Source organism: Meleagris gallopavo, chromosome 7 (genome assembly GCF_000146605.3).
Source record: "Meleagris gallopavo isolate NT-WF06-2002-E0010 breed Aviagen turkey brand Nicholas breeding stock chromosome 7, Turkey_5.1, whole genome shotgun sequence".
Classification (NCBI taxonomy): Eukaryota; Metazoa; Chordata; class Aves; order Galliformes; family Phasianidae; genus Meleagris; species Meleagris gallopavo.
Window position 1 is genome coordinate 15,194,209 of NC_015017.2, and position 15,369 is coordinate 15,209,577.

The following is a 15,369-nucleotide window of genomic DNA, read 5'->3' on the forward strand; positions in this document are numbered from 1 at the left end:
TTTGAAAATTATCTTCAACTATCTCTATATTTGAGCACCATGTCAGACCTTAAAGCTGAATATGAACAGGGCAGATGTCTGCCAATTCCTCTTTGCAGGAAGCAGATAACAGAAACCGATGGCTTTTCCTAAAGGTAATACAAACTGAGAGTCAGCAGTGGGACTGCAAAACCATAAACTGTGAGCCTTCAATATCTATACAGCTAGCAAGTCAGGTCCAATTTATTTATTTATTTATTTATTTTAAAGACCACCAATAGGATCTGGCTGTCATTCTGAGACGAGTATATCATTATCTAAGACCTCTCTTATATTAAGTCTATCTAGATCTAAATAAGAATTACTGTGTTTTTATGCCTTTAATAGTAGAGAAACATACAAATAAAATGTTTCCCATGAGCAAAGACACAGGAAATTTTGGATAATACTGAGAAATATGTTACTAAAACTCTTGTCCCCTGCATACTATGGCTCTTGCAGGCTTTTTTAATAATATGCATTGAAGAATTTACATTAGTACAAAACAACTTAAGAAATTACAGAATCATTTGAGTTGCTAGGGACTCTTAAAGGCCATCTAGTCCAATTCCTGTTCAATGAATAGGAAAACCTATAGCTCCATCAGGTTGCTTGGAGCCCCACCCAGCCTGACTTTGAATGTCTCCAGGAACAGGACATCCACCACCTCTCTGGGCAACCTGTCCCAGTGCCTCACCACTCTTACTATAAAATCTCCCCTCCTTTGGTTTGAAACCATTTCCCCTTATGCTATCACAGCAGGCCCTGCTAAAGAGTCTGTCCCATTCCTTCTTATAGCCCCCCTTTAGATACCGAAAGGCCACTCTCAGGTCACCAGGAGCCTTCTCTTCTCCAGGCTGAAGAGCCCCAGCTCTCTCAGTCTGTCTTCTTAAGAGAAGAGTTCCATCCCTGGGATCATTTCTGTGGTACTCCTCTGGATGTGCTCCAACAGGTCCATGCCTCTCCTGCACAGAGGGCACCACATCTGGACAAGCAAGATGTAATTCCAGTCATTCTAGTTTAAAGGGCATAAAAGCATTAGAGCGACTGTGCAGATAACAGAGGCATATCTTCTCCTCACATATGCTTTGTAAACACAGTTCTTTCAATCATATTCTGTTACTAAGTAGTTTTTAAATCAGATGCGCACATATTAACAGAAAGGTATCTACTGCAATAGTTTAAGCACAAAAGGTAAGACAAGGTACGCTCCTGCATTATACTGACAGAGCAGCAGAAAGTGGCTTTGTTGTTCAAATTGGAAAAATGAGGAAGAGAAATTTCTGAGCCATGTAGGCTTAAGGTTTTCAAATGCTTTGCATTGCATGGGAGAAAAAAGCAGAACTCCTATAGTATACATTCACACATTTAACCTGTTTCTCTTTACTAGTGCTCAAACCTTCCTATGACTATACCCTGGGTCAGTTTGCCATCAAATTAAAATCAATCAAAAATGGTAAGTTTGGAGAATATATTTGCTTAGCTTCAGCACAGAAACACATACTGGTTTAGGCCCATTTTGCTTTTATTAATAATATAAGTTTCTATTATCTCTTAACATTACAACTGAAAGTTTTACAGTTAATCTCACACTAAAATGACAAACACTGTTTGGCTTTATTTGCAAAAGTTGAATTACAACTTTGATAAAAATACATTTCCAAGATTTGAGAAATGACTTGTGTTTTCTGGATTTCAGTGCTAACGTATCCCTGCTTTTGAAATTGGTTTAAGTTAATTAACATTGCTAGGGAAGAACTATTTGGCCTGATCTCTGTTCATAGCTGTAAGGCAAAGATGACATCTTAATGTAACTATTGTATTGTGAGTAAAGTCAAGAAGAGACATTTTTTCTTCGAATATAGAGCCTGTGGCAATGTTCATTTTTTCTTTTATGACATTCTCTTCAAAATTTTCAGAAAGCTCTAACCCAATGTAAATAGATCTAGTAGTCATGCCATACTCACTCAGCACCTTTCTTCCTTCCAAGAGAACCAAAGCTGTGTAACAAGATGTCATGACAATCTTAATTAAAACTGTTTGTAACATATAGCCCAAATAGTTAACCAAATGAAAAAGTTATGTGGTATACCAAGATACACTTTTGATTCCACTCCAAACAGGCTGCAGCTAGCGGAAATTAAGTCTTCATCAAGAAAGTAGAGAATACAGAAGGAAAGGAGTGGTGGAAGACTTAATACTAAGAGGGAAAATTTCTTTTAAATGGGCTCCTGAACTTGTATGACGCTTCACTATTTTCAATAGGAATTTAAATGTGAAATAATTAAAGACATCAGTACTATATTATTTTAACTGTAATTTCACTGAGCTCGTCAGTTCCTAAGATTAAAAAAAATATTTAGGAAGATAGCGATCAGGTGGTCATTAGCAAAAACATCCATTACAGTTGTAGTTCATCTTCTCCTCAGTGTTATGCAACAATATAACTTTAGGACTCCTATAACATGTTATTTCACCTTCCCATAGGACAACCGATACGCAGCAAAAATCTTTACTGCATTTTAAATAACAGCCAGTGGCTACATGAAGGTTAGAAATAGAAAGCATAGATAAGTTTTACCTGTGAAACTTCAATAAAGCAAGGATTGGGAAAGCCATAGCCAGAAAGTTAAAGAGTCAGGGCTGAGCAGTAACTTCAAGTCTTAAGATTTTGACAGGTATTACTGAATCATGACAACTTGTTCTATGTTTGTGCCATCATTTTACAAAAAGGCTTCACACGCTTTCCTTCAAAACTGGTTATTCATAGCTAGACAAATAATTTCATTGAGGGACAGGTGAAAACACCCTTCATATTTACCAACTCCTAGAAAGGTCTATGTTAGTGATAGTAGCCACTGGCAAGATTCTAGTGGTGGTCAAGTAGCCACCATTGTGCAGTATGTGAGATGAGGAATTCCCCTGCATAAACATGAACAGATTCACTTTGCTGAGACATCGTTGAGTACATATAAATGAAGGAATACTTAACCACATTCTGAAAAGACAGTTTCCTAAAACAAACTCTACCTATTATTTTGGTTGCTGCTGAAATACAAACTCTGGGCCAAGAACAAAAAAAGAAGACTAGACTGTATCAAACTGTTGTGAAATAGACCACCAGAAATAAATCTAGCTGCATTACGAATATTGTGTTAACCACCTATTTCATGTCCTGCAGATTATGAAAAGTTTTCCTTTAGTATCTTGACAGCATGCATTTTGAAGTGATTTTTAACTATTCTTTGGGTTTTCATCATTTCAACTACAGAATTGAAATTCATTTTTAAACAAGTTCAAGGTTTTGTTTGATATGCAGTTTTTTGAGCATTTTCTATTCTTTTCATTGTACTACCAAAACTAAGAGCTAATTAAACAGTATTCTAAAATAGTTTAAAAACAATACTTTTTTTTTTTTTTCCATCTCATTAAGGGCAATACTAATAAAAAAAGGTGTCCAAACTGACACTACAGCGTTGTGAAGCAGTTGGCTAGAGAGACTGTGTCCTCAAAGGCCAGTTCATGGGTTGTTTTTTTTTTTTCATCTTATGCAATCATATACATTAATTATCAAAAAAGTTAATAACATGCTTTAAGAAAATAACCCACCTTACAGTTGTGTCATGAGTACTGACAAATACTTTTAGTTTGTTTTACTGATCAAGATTCAAGTTTCAATGTAAAAATGCTTACTCGCATACCATACTGATCAAGAAAATATTTCATTTTCTTAAAGTTAAATGGATAATTAAAGTTGCAGCTACTACTGAAGTAGATAAATGATTCATAAAGGCCATAGGAAACTGTACAAAACTAAAAAGGGAAACCTCACTTTCAGAATGATAGTATGTCCACTTCAGTTTTATTAAACCATTGAGACTGTTTCAAAAGACAGCACTGGGCAGTTTCACTTGAATAGCCAAAATTTTTTTTTCTTTTACTGAAAAAGATATTTCGCATTTCTGCAAAATAAACAAAAACAGGAGCAAAACCATACACACTAGGACTGCAGTACAGATGAAGGCAAAGTTTTGTTACAAACCTGTTATTAACATACAGTGAGAAATGTCGATTGTACAAAACTTACAGTGACTGACCTATGATTAATTTAAGATAATCCCAGCAATGCAAATACAACTTAGAACAGCTCAATTGTTTACAATTTTACAATTGTTCTTAAGGTGGGAGACTGAGTTTTTAGAAACAATTTAACTGGCACTGTCTTTTTTGATTAAAGCCTACATTTGTGCTTTAAGTATTCGCTGGTTACAAATCTGTTACATACCTAATTCTTCAGCATAGAGAAGTACTCCTTGGTGTAATCTCATCTGTCTCCTAGCAGCTTTCCTTTAGCAAGAGGCTGGGTTGAGCAGCTGCTTCTGTAGAAAACACTGTTGTCAGTCTTTGTTCTCCTTGCAGGGGGATGCTTTAGTAAGAAACAGCTGGCTGTATCCAGCATTGAAAATATTGTCAGCTGTGTTGCCTAGCCAAACTTGGAAAATCAAATTAGCATTTCCTGGCTGGTAATGTACTTTATGCCCAGTGGGTTGTTTAAGAGCATTGTAAGTAAAAATCCATAAACGTTAACAGCAATGTTTAAACTTTATTGGGGAGAAGGGGATGGCAAAAATCAATGTAAGATACTAGTTTTAAAGTTTAGGCTATGTTATATTTGATTACTGGGATATCAGTACAATGAAAATGGAAGAATTTCAACAGTAATTTTGAAGAAGTTTCAGTACACCATGTTGTGCAGGGCTTTATAAAAGATTTTTGTTTCCAAAGATGTTATTGGGGTCCACATATTCTTTAACAGATCTCAGCATTCCCAGGCCAACATCAGAGATACTCTCCTTCATCCAGCGCTTCCGCAATTTGCCTACTGGAAAAACAAAAACAGAGTTTCAATATACAGCAGGATTCTAGGAGCCAATCAATCTTGTGACCGTGAATGAATAAACACTGTGTGATAAATGCTTTTATTCAAAAATGAGAAATGTTTTGCTTTATTTGATTTATTGAGCCCACCAGACTATCAAGCTCATTAAGCTCTGCATACTCCCAGAGGAAGACTGTGTTCCACACTGCCTACTTTCTTTAGAAACTATGAAATTTAGATGAAGCTTAGGCTGAAATCACCCGTTCTACTAAAATAGTGATTTGGTAGTAAGTTTTCAAAAGATGAATTTGGTAGTTTTTTTTAAGTAGAAAACCAGATAAGACATTACTAAAAAGTACAACTCCACACCTCTTGATTGCTTTAAAGAATGTGCTCAAGAATCAGAAACAAACTTAAAACAGTATTGGCTTAAGCAACAAAAAAATATTTTCTAAAGAGAAAGCTTGAAGACTAGTTATCAGTCATCAGCATATCTCGTTTTATTTAAAAACCTCTGCACAGGCTGGCACGTGCAGACACTATGACACAAAAGTTTATCTTCCATGTTAAAATGGATATTCACAATGTACACCAAACACAAAGCAAAGCTGAAACACTAGCCATTTAAGAACTCATTTCACTAAATTCTCACAACGGTTCTGTTAAATGGCCAAGTGTTCATACACTAATTAACCAAGTCATCAACTCCTATTTAACAGATTGTGCAAAATATTGGTCATTCTTTCATTTAACATAGTATAGCATTTACCTTGTCAGCCTTACCTTGTCACAACCCATTTGTTAGTATGATGTGATATAGTAAAGATTTGAGAGGCAGATGCTTTAAGAGTATCTGAACCTAAATTCAAGCCATCTTTTGTGCCCTGTTCTCAGGGTAACCATCAAACTGTCATCAGAATAATAAATTACAGAGACACCTCTGGAGAACAGAGTATATTTGTTTATACCTTAAGGAATGAGCTAGTTATAAAGCCAACTGAAAAAGCAAACGTGAGAAAGAAGGAAATCTGCAGAAATAGAAAGCAACTACTACCAGTATTCATGTAAAGAGCAAAGATCGTAACTGAAGGACAAAAACATTTTTCATGCAGTAGGAACTGTGGTAGCCGAGCTCAAAAAAAACAAAACCAAAACCCACTCAGGTGCAAACATACCACTGCTACAATTTGACTGAGCAAGTTGATGTAGCTGCCTTTTATCTGGGGGAATCTAAATACTAATACAACCACGCACAAAAAAATAGAAAAGAGGCATGGATGTGGTTCGTCCATCACCTCAAGCCTCTCTCAGTGGCTCATATACAAGCAGCTGAAGAACAGTCATTATCATTCTCAACTGTTATCTGTAATATAGTTTCAGTGAATGTGTCCTGTGGTTATGGATGTAATTGTCCTGAAAAGACTGCAAACAACTGCTCCAACAAGATGGAGCACATTAGAATCACAGCAGGATGCCCAACAGCTAGCATGCCTGCCTCTTTTACACCTCCAGTAATAATGCAATTCCACAAGGAACTGAACTACTGTCTGAGCAGCACCGAACAGTCATTGCATATTTAATGAAGTCGCTCACCAAGTGCTGGAAAACAGAAGGTGCTTGGAGTGCATCATTAGCTCTGTCAAAGTGATAATTTACACATCTATCTTGTCAAATTTTCTATGGTTTATACTTTTGCAATAATAAATCTAACATACATTTGACCAGTGAACTGTGAAGAAAAAAAAAAAAATCTGTACTAGTTACAGTGGTCCTTCACAAACATTCCAAGAAAATGTTCATGAAAATAAGATATACATGCATTTTTCAGCTATAGACCATGAAAAGCTTTGTGCAGATGAGAGCACTACACAGAAAAGCAATACAGACAGTTTGTTTCACTTCAGGTTAGTTCTGCCCTTTGAGTATTCCTTCTTCCTCCATAGGGCAATATAATCAATATCGAGGATGAGAAGAGAAAAGGAAGAAAATACAGTACCATTAAAACATGTTCCCATAGATGTAAAATGACTTCAAGTAGCAAAGTTACTTAAATTTTTTTAAAGCCTGGTCAGAGAATAGCTTTGAGCTCAAGGAAGTCCTAACTTTCCTACCACTAAAAGGTCTCAGTTGAGCCTGATCATACCATGGACTAGAAAAAACAACCTTTCAGTTTCTAGTCTACAGAAGGTAGGCCATTTACCTTTAAAGCCAGGAGGATATAATTTATCTAAAACTGACAAGAGATCAAATTAATCTAATTTTATATGCTACATAACAGCTTCGTTAATAAAGATTACCAACTCAGCACAACACTGTCGACCACTACAAATTGGTCATACAAGTCCTATACACACCATTATAAACCCAGTTCCTGTGGAATCAACTAGTAACAAATACAACTTCTCATTCTTTCATCTTTTCCCTCTAAAGACACCTAATCTTGCATCTTTAATTCTTGAAAATGAATGATGAGAGTAAGTATTAAATTTTTAGAAGTAGCAATTGCTCTACTCCTGACACATGCTAGGACCATAAACATTCACTGCTAGGAAGCTAGAATATTTGCCAAGCATGACCCAGCACTCAAGACTAGTCAAATTAAATTTGAAGCCCTGCTTACTACACACAGTAAAAACACCCTAGCATGGCAAAGAGTCTGCTTCAAACAAATCACATGCCTCAAAACAGAAAGCCAACAAGATTGTGCAGTAGCAACTCAAAAAGATAGTCCAAAACCTGATTTCATGATCATTTTTTGGTTTTATTACCATTATAGACTATGTGTTAAGGAAACACATAAGCTGGAAAAAAGGCTTTTTTGCAATTCTGATACACGCTAGTCCATAGTCATGAAGGCTATGGTTACTCATCTTTGAGGATGCAGATGGATGGCTGCTTAAAACTAGCTATGAATGGAGCTAGCAAACAGCAGGCAGCAATCAGTTCTCTCACTTAGGAAAATCAAGTACTTGAGCACACATGAACAGGCTTGTAAAGGAAGTTAGTGTAGCTGACGGATCCCAGGAATAGCTCTACCCCCAGCACAGAATAGATTTACAGCAGTATGTGGACCCAGGGGAAATAGGCTCCAGTGGCACTACACGTGGCCCTAGACTTCCTCCGCTCCAGTCCTTTCAACGTAAAGAGGCAATTACTGCAGAGCAATCTGGGAAGCAATAGCTCTGCAGAAGGAGAAACACTAACATGGGTCATAAGAAGGAAGGGGCTCTTCCAGCTGCAGAATGCTTTTCTTGTAGCTGGTAGTCTCTTACAGGAAGTGATGTTGCTCTCCTAGAAATAGCTTTCCAGAAATACTCTTCCAGAGAGAGTTCTGAAATACACTGAGAAAGATCAGTGCATTAATCTAATACTTCAACAGAAGTTGAGGACTCATAAAGTCTTTCGTATTTTTTTGGTGAAAACACCGAAGATGGCACTTCTATTTTCATCATCAATAGACTAAGGAAGAAAAATACGACTGAGTCATTGATTATTTCACACAATTAGGGTTTCCTCATGTCTGAAAACTGTCAGAGTTTAAACCTCTCATTCTAATTAACAAGTAAACTCTTAATTTATAAAATTAAGTATGGTCAGTCTCCAGTCCTTAACTTGAAGATAAGAGGATACTTTTCTTGTATAACAAAAAGTCCACGTGCAATTCTAAGTCTACCACTCCCCCCTAAGGAAATAATTCCAGATTTTGTAGTCTGCATGGATTACTGTAAAGTACATCTTAAGACATGGCTTCCTAATGATACCACAGAATGGCAGCGTCAAACATGAAACTGACTGCACATCAGTTTTGCACATCCCTTTCTCTTTCTTCTGAGCTTTTCTACATAAATTGCCAGGAATTTGATACAATAACTCACATTTTTGTAGAGGCTGGGTTATACTAATCTTTATTTAGTCAATTTGCCTAGAACTAATTTTCTTCTACTTTCTATGATGTTATGTGTCTAGATTAATGTATTCTGCTAAACTCACAAGCTGATAATTACTTTCTTAAGTAATAAGCTGTTAGTTAGAATATCACCTGCAATGGAAAGAATCTGTTTTTAGTTTTGCATGGGTGCATAATTTGGCAATAAAGAAGGAATCAAGGCCAAATCCAGCCAGCTCCCCACACATGCTGTATTCTAAAGCAAAAATACTGAGGAGTTTTAATCAGTGATATTTCCTAAGCAAATGTTATTTTATGGATAGATAAAAGCATGCATTTTATCAAACAGGAATTCAAGAAAAACAAGTCCAGATACTCCACCCCAAAATACAAGTCATTGTTATACTGAAAGGCCAATACACTGATGTATATGTCTGGCATTCCTACAGCTTCTCGTGTCCATGAGATGCTTGCTTTAAGAGGCTGGTATGGATACACTCCTGCAATTCCTTTACTGGAAAGTTCCTGTACTTACATAGCAAGGATGTGAGCTGTAATCCATTAACAAAAAAAGAGTTACGTTTCTTTTAATCTCAAAAACTGCCATGGGATCAGGAAATACTCTCACAACACTGCTAACTGACTGGAAGTTAGAATATTTTCATTAGTTTGAGGAAAACAGAGAATAGATATTGGGATTAAAAAGAATCTGAACTTAAGTCTTTCCAAAATTAGTCTTAATATAAAATAAAGAGTGTTATGATTTTAGTTTTCCTTGTGCATGGTAGCTATGAGCAGTCCTGCAGTTAGTATTTTTCCAGATGTAAAGTAATTTAGAGCTTTACACATCTCAAACTGTCATATGTGACCACTTCTTCACTCAGAGTGGATGAAGATTGACTTAAGCAAGCTTTGTATTTCCTATAGCCTCAAGTCCCAGACTACATCTGTTTTCTTTGATACACAAAACCAGAGTTAAAATAGCTCCATTTATCACACCATGATTGTAGGCAGACAAACCAGCCTGTCTGCTTCCAGATAGTGAAAACAACTGTTATTAATCACAATTACAAGACAAATACTAAAATAAACTGCACCAGTATTTTCTTTTACCACCCCCACCCCCAACAGACTGATTTTAGCAGAGCTAGGAATGATAGGACCTGAAGGTCAGTAAATAAAATTGATATTATTAGGCTAATTTTCAGCAGCACACCTACTATGAACAGGAAAAAAATAAAAATAAAAAAATCTTGTCTTGCCAGACACAAAAAGACTTAAAGCAGAAAAGATTTGTCAGGCTCTAATGGGAACAAGAGAAGTCTAACAGAAATCAGGTTTTCTAAACCTATAAAGTCAGAAAGCTCAAGTATGCAAGGGTATCAAAATGGTATACATGTGATTTTTTCTTGCCCATGATGCTGTAAGCAAAATTTCAGATGGTGAGGGCAAATGCACTCAATCATGACAAGCTACAGCTGCATCTGAGTTAATGGATGAAATGCTAGTCACAGTAAAATACAGTTGCCACAGCAGGAGAGAGCACAGTAGCAGATCAAGAGGGTAATTTCATATCCACGTTTTGAGAACTGACTGGTTACTGTAATACTATAGCAAAAATTAATCAGAGAACAATACATGCATATTAAAAATATCGAAACTGTTTTCACTTATGTTTTCAATATTTACACATCTTCCAATATTCTGATATTGCAATTTCCATCACAAAGATGTATGCCTGAAACAGCCCTAGATATAAGTTTCAAGCCCTGGAATTCACCAATGTGTTTTAAAACACTGTTTCTACACTTCAGTTTTCCCCTGCAGGGAGCTTTCTTAGAATTATATAATTTTTATTTTATTTTAAACCATTAGATTTCTTACTCTTTGCTCTTATTTCTGTAGCTGGGCAATGCTCCAAAAGAGTAGAGAAGAAATTTATTTTAAATCAGTTTAGAGAAGTTAGCTACACAAATCAAAAGGAATTTCTTCCTGATATTTGAGTTTACAGCATTATATAGGAAACCATCAAATTAATCAAGCTACCTGAATATGTGGGAAAAGCATATGAAAGTTGTCAGGGTAATATTATACATTTAATTGATTCTAAACCTTACTACTAAAGCATGGAAACAGCTTGCAAAGAAACTAGTAACACATTAAAAATTATTTTCAAACCACAAGAGAGGAAACCGAATAATCAGATGTTAAGCAGACAGAAACACAGTTGATATGCATAGTTCAGCTAAAGTGTCAAGCAATTTTATGCAGATATTATCACTAAGTGGTTTGGAATTAGGGGTAAACAGCATTCACCTAACTGCAAGGGACATTAAGTTGCTCTTCCTAGAGCTATGAAACTTGTCTATGTAAATGAATACACCTCCACACGAGGTTCAGTTGAAACTGCTTATGACAAACTTACAAACTACCTTTTCAGCTTTTCAGATAGCCTGTAGATTTCCTACCAAAGTAATGTTTTGAGGCTGCTATTCATGAATATATCATGCTGTGCAACTGGATATCAAACAGTCCAGGACTAGTGATGCTTCTGCTGAACATTTGGTAAAAGGGTGTAAAGTTTCTTGAGAGACTGACAAAATATATTTTGAGTAATTTAAAAATATTTTGAATGCATTAAATGGAATGTTCTGTTTGATGTATTCATGTATACTTACTAGTTTAAAAAAGATTAACAATAGACTGAGAACAATACCTCCATGGTGATGTGACAGACTTCCTCCATTGGCAAGTATTTCTTCTCTAGCAGCCCTCTAGATAGGAAAGATAAGATATTTAACATTAAATGCACAAGATGTTTGGTTTTAGTCAAACGCTTGCTATAGTAAGCATTTTAACAGGTGTATGAAAAAAGTCAGAAACATACAGGATACACAATAAAAGTGAACATTTCATCTCAAGTCTGCAGATGAATTTAAGTAGGAATTTTCCAAATGAACCCTATAAAAGCCAAGATATTTCAAAGCACATCTGTTACAACAAAACTATTGTTCCAGAACAGAATATTCTGGATCACTTTCCCCTTGCCAAAACTAAATTAGTCTATTGGGCTGGGGAGCTCATCTAGAGGATGGCTAAATGCCTACTGAAAAGGAAACAAATTCCCCAGAGTGACTGAGGTTACTCACTCAGAAAGGAATTTAGATTCAGATTTTTCAAGATTCTGGATGTCAAAGTAATGTACTTTAGAAATGACTACTCTTTTGTGCATGAAGCTTGTGGCAAAAAATAAATAAATAAATAAATAAAAATTATTTTCTATGTTGATGAAGAAATATTTGAATACTTTCATGCTAAAATACTCACCTTGCACCCCTCGGTACATTGTTTAAGGTCTACTTCTCCTAGCTGCTAATGATCAAAGTTCTATAAGTAGACTATTAAGATTTTTCCTACAAAACTCAGCTTGGCCAACAAGTTTGGCATACATTACAGAATATTAGCTTCTCTTCCTTAACTGACACACTTATATACTTTACCTCAATTTCTTCATAGACATGAATAGGATCACTAATCCCTCTGTAGTTAAAGGCGAAGTAGAAATAGACACATGCACCTGCATCGTAAGTTTGTGTCACCCTGCAGAAGAGAACTACATTACAAACAGAGCTTTATGGTATGGTAACATCAGCCATTATATCATGCTACACAACTCAAAGTTCCTCATTCGATTTTTAAAGGGTAACTTTAAAAAAAAAAAAAGGTTTAGGTTTTGCATGTACTTTGTAAGAGTGAATCAATGCAATGACTTTCAGAGAGCTAAAGTTCTTAAAGATTCTTAAATAAGCCTTATTTTGCTGTATGCACCAGAGAGTCAAGGACAAGCATCAAGACTAGTGATGCGCCACTAATCCCGTGAAATAATTACTATTACATGTAACCTACTTAGTTAAAGAGAAAAGTCAAGATGACTAGTCTTCGTTCTATCATTAATAGATAACTGTCACTAGGTAGCAAGTGTAATGACCTCTTAGTTGAGTTACTAATAACAGATTCTAAAAATGGAAGTATTTGAGTCATTCCATGGCTTACCTGCAAGTGGAAAAGGGAGCAAATTGAACACCCTTTTCTTTGCATTCTCTTACTATCCTTTCCTTCACATTCCTACAGAGGTCTAAAACCCTGTAACAGAAAATGTATTGAAACATAAAATCTTAATAAGATTTTATACCACTTTATAGAAAAAAACAACCACAAACACATAACTGAAACTTCAGTATTTTTTTTTTTGTAACATATATAATCCAAGAAGACTGCCTTCTAAAACCAATTTCAACCACTTTAGATTTTATTCTAAGAATAAAACAGTTCTCCATTAAGACTTAACCAGCATTGCTCTTTTTGTACATCTCCTGAATAGTAAATTTACCTTGAATTAGAGCATAGTATGAAAGCTCTTTTCCATATAGAATAGAAGTCAAAAGAATTCAACAGGAAATAGAGCTTACCACTTCTCTGTCTAAACTTATCATCCTCAGCAAAAGAGCCTTAACTGTAGCTCACAAATGCAACTTACAGAAAGCTAGAGAAGTGCAAGGCCTTGTACATTCTGGTATACCTTTGATAAGCTGCAAGGCAAGAACTAGAGACTGCAGCTGTGTACTACTCTGCCAGCTTGAAATGTTATCAGTTTAATATGGCAGTGAGTTATTAAATCTTGCCATAAACCGTATTTAATTCACTTTTGGTAATTTATCTTCCCTTCACACCCACCTCAGCAGATTCAGGCACATTCGAAGCATTAAAAAAAATTCAAGAACATATTTTTCAAATTATCATTTATTTAATTATATATTCTCCCTCTAATGAGTGCAGCACCATCCACGCTGTGCAACTTGATTTTTTTAAGCATTTTATACAGACATAAAGCTACTCTGCTTTCTGACAGAAGTTATATATGAAAGAAAATAATCCATTCAAATGGATTAGCAATATAGTATCTTTTTAAAATCTATTCAGTCAGGTACAGAGTACCTGATTTGTGAAAAACTGCATAACTCTTATTAGTCCAAGTATAAAAAGGTTTTGAAAGCATTCACCTTGGTAAGCACAACTTAAGAAAAATATCTGAAATTCTTACACAACAACTCATTCTTTCAGGTAGAACAAAAACAAACTCACAGCTAACAAGTGAGTGTACTACAAGACCTATAAAGTTGAAGTAAAATAAACAACAGTTTTGCTTTAAAAATCACCCTTCTCAAGTTTCTCCCAGTCATTTAGACAGACTCTCCCAATCTTCAAAGCAGAAGCCAGATTTTACCACTAAATTTAGTAGCAAATATACAAGGTTACCAGTTCACATCACAGTTTCCATAGTTTCCTCTTTGCATTAATGACAAGGTCGCATTAAAATCAGTTTAGATTCTGCTTTAAGAGGTTTCTGGCTTAGCAAATGGAATGTTAACATAAACAGAAATATTACTGAATATTGCCTACATTGCATTTCTAAAATCCTGAAACATAATTTACCAGCAACTTTAGCAAGAACACAGCTGTAAGATTTGAGGCACATCAGGGAGCCTCTGATACACATAAGGCTTAAATTAAATTAAGTTTCCTCATGAGCAAGCACAAGTTAGGAATAATTTGGATGAAATCAGGTACAAGGTTTTAAGCAAAACTGAAGAATAATCAGTTTACCTATCCCAAGGAACAGATGTCTCAAACGACTCTCCTATTACATAGTAATCCAGGCCCAGGTCCTAATAAACAGAGAAAGGAAATTATCAGTAACATTGAACACCAACATCTGGGATTCCAGTGTAGGATACACAGCTAGCAGCTGAGCAACTTTGGATTGCTTAAGAAAGAAAGAAAATCTATTTTGCAAAAACAGCCATCTGTCCCAGTGACGCTAGTTTATAGTTATAGAAGTGGTATAGCTCTTTTAAAACAGTTGACATTTTTATATCATGGCTAAAAAACAGCTTGCGAGAGTGTCTGTATGCTTCCACTAACAACTATTTGTACCGCTAGCACCAATCCAAAAGCTCCACTGTTCTAATCAGCATAATATCTAATAGAATTAGTTATTTGAAACTGAAGTTCTATCCAGGATTTAAGTTCTACCTAGGAAGCGTAAAGACAAGAAACATTCAGCCCATTTTACCTACAGCCTGCTGAAATAAAATGAAATTCAGTAATTTGTCCCAAACTAGAGAGACCAAACAAAATGTAGTGCTAAGAACATCTATAATGTTCTGAAAAAAATTAATCACTTAAACCCATAAGACAGAAGTTCAGAAAAGGAGCTGCACCAGTTCAGACTGAAATTTATTCACCTTGAAATTCTGGAATTCTCATTTAAACTATCGCTATAAGTGGATGTTCAAAGAGTAAGAGCTGAGTGATCACATATAAATTCCCCCATCACATATAAACTCCCCCAGCTCAGACTAATTTCAACCTGTGGATTGGTAAGTCTGATCTGGTTTATTTAGCAACTGTCAGTAAATCCTCCAAGTTACTCCTTACAGGTAACTTTTTTTGTTGTTTAACTGTACAAATTTATAAGGTATTTTGCAGAAAAGTTCCATGAGTAAGCACTACAGAATTAGAGATG

The 15,369-nt window shown here is 35.6% G+C and overlaps 1 protein-coding gene across 1 annotated transcript in view; it reads right to left on the reverse strand.

Moving 5' to 3' along the window:
- Positions 1-1,908: 1,908 nt before the first annotated feature.
- The window catches only part of AGPS (alkylglycerone phosphate synthase), a 71,669-nt gene continuing 58,208 nt past the window's right edge, over positions 1,909-15,369 (reverse strand). The window contains exons 16-20 of the mRNA XM_031554289.1: positions 14,448-14,509; positions 12,837-12,926; positions 12,284-12,383; positions 11,500-11,557; positions 1,909-4,900 (exon numbers count right to left, since the gene is read on the reverse strand). Of these exons, the coding sequence (XP_031410149.1) occupies positions 4,779-4,900; positions 11,500-11,557; positions 12,284-12,383; positions 12,837-12,926; positions 14,448-14,509 (432 nt within the window). The 3' untranslated portion in view covers positions 1,909-4,778. The remainder of the gene's footprint in view (positions 4,901-11,499; positions 11,558-12,283; positions 12,384-12,836; positions 12,927-14,447; positions 14,510-15,369) is intronic.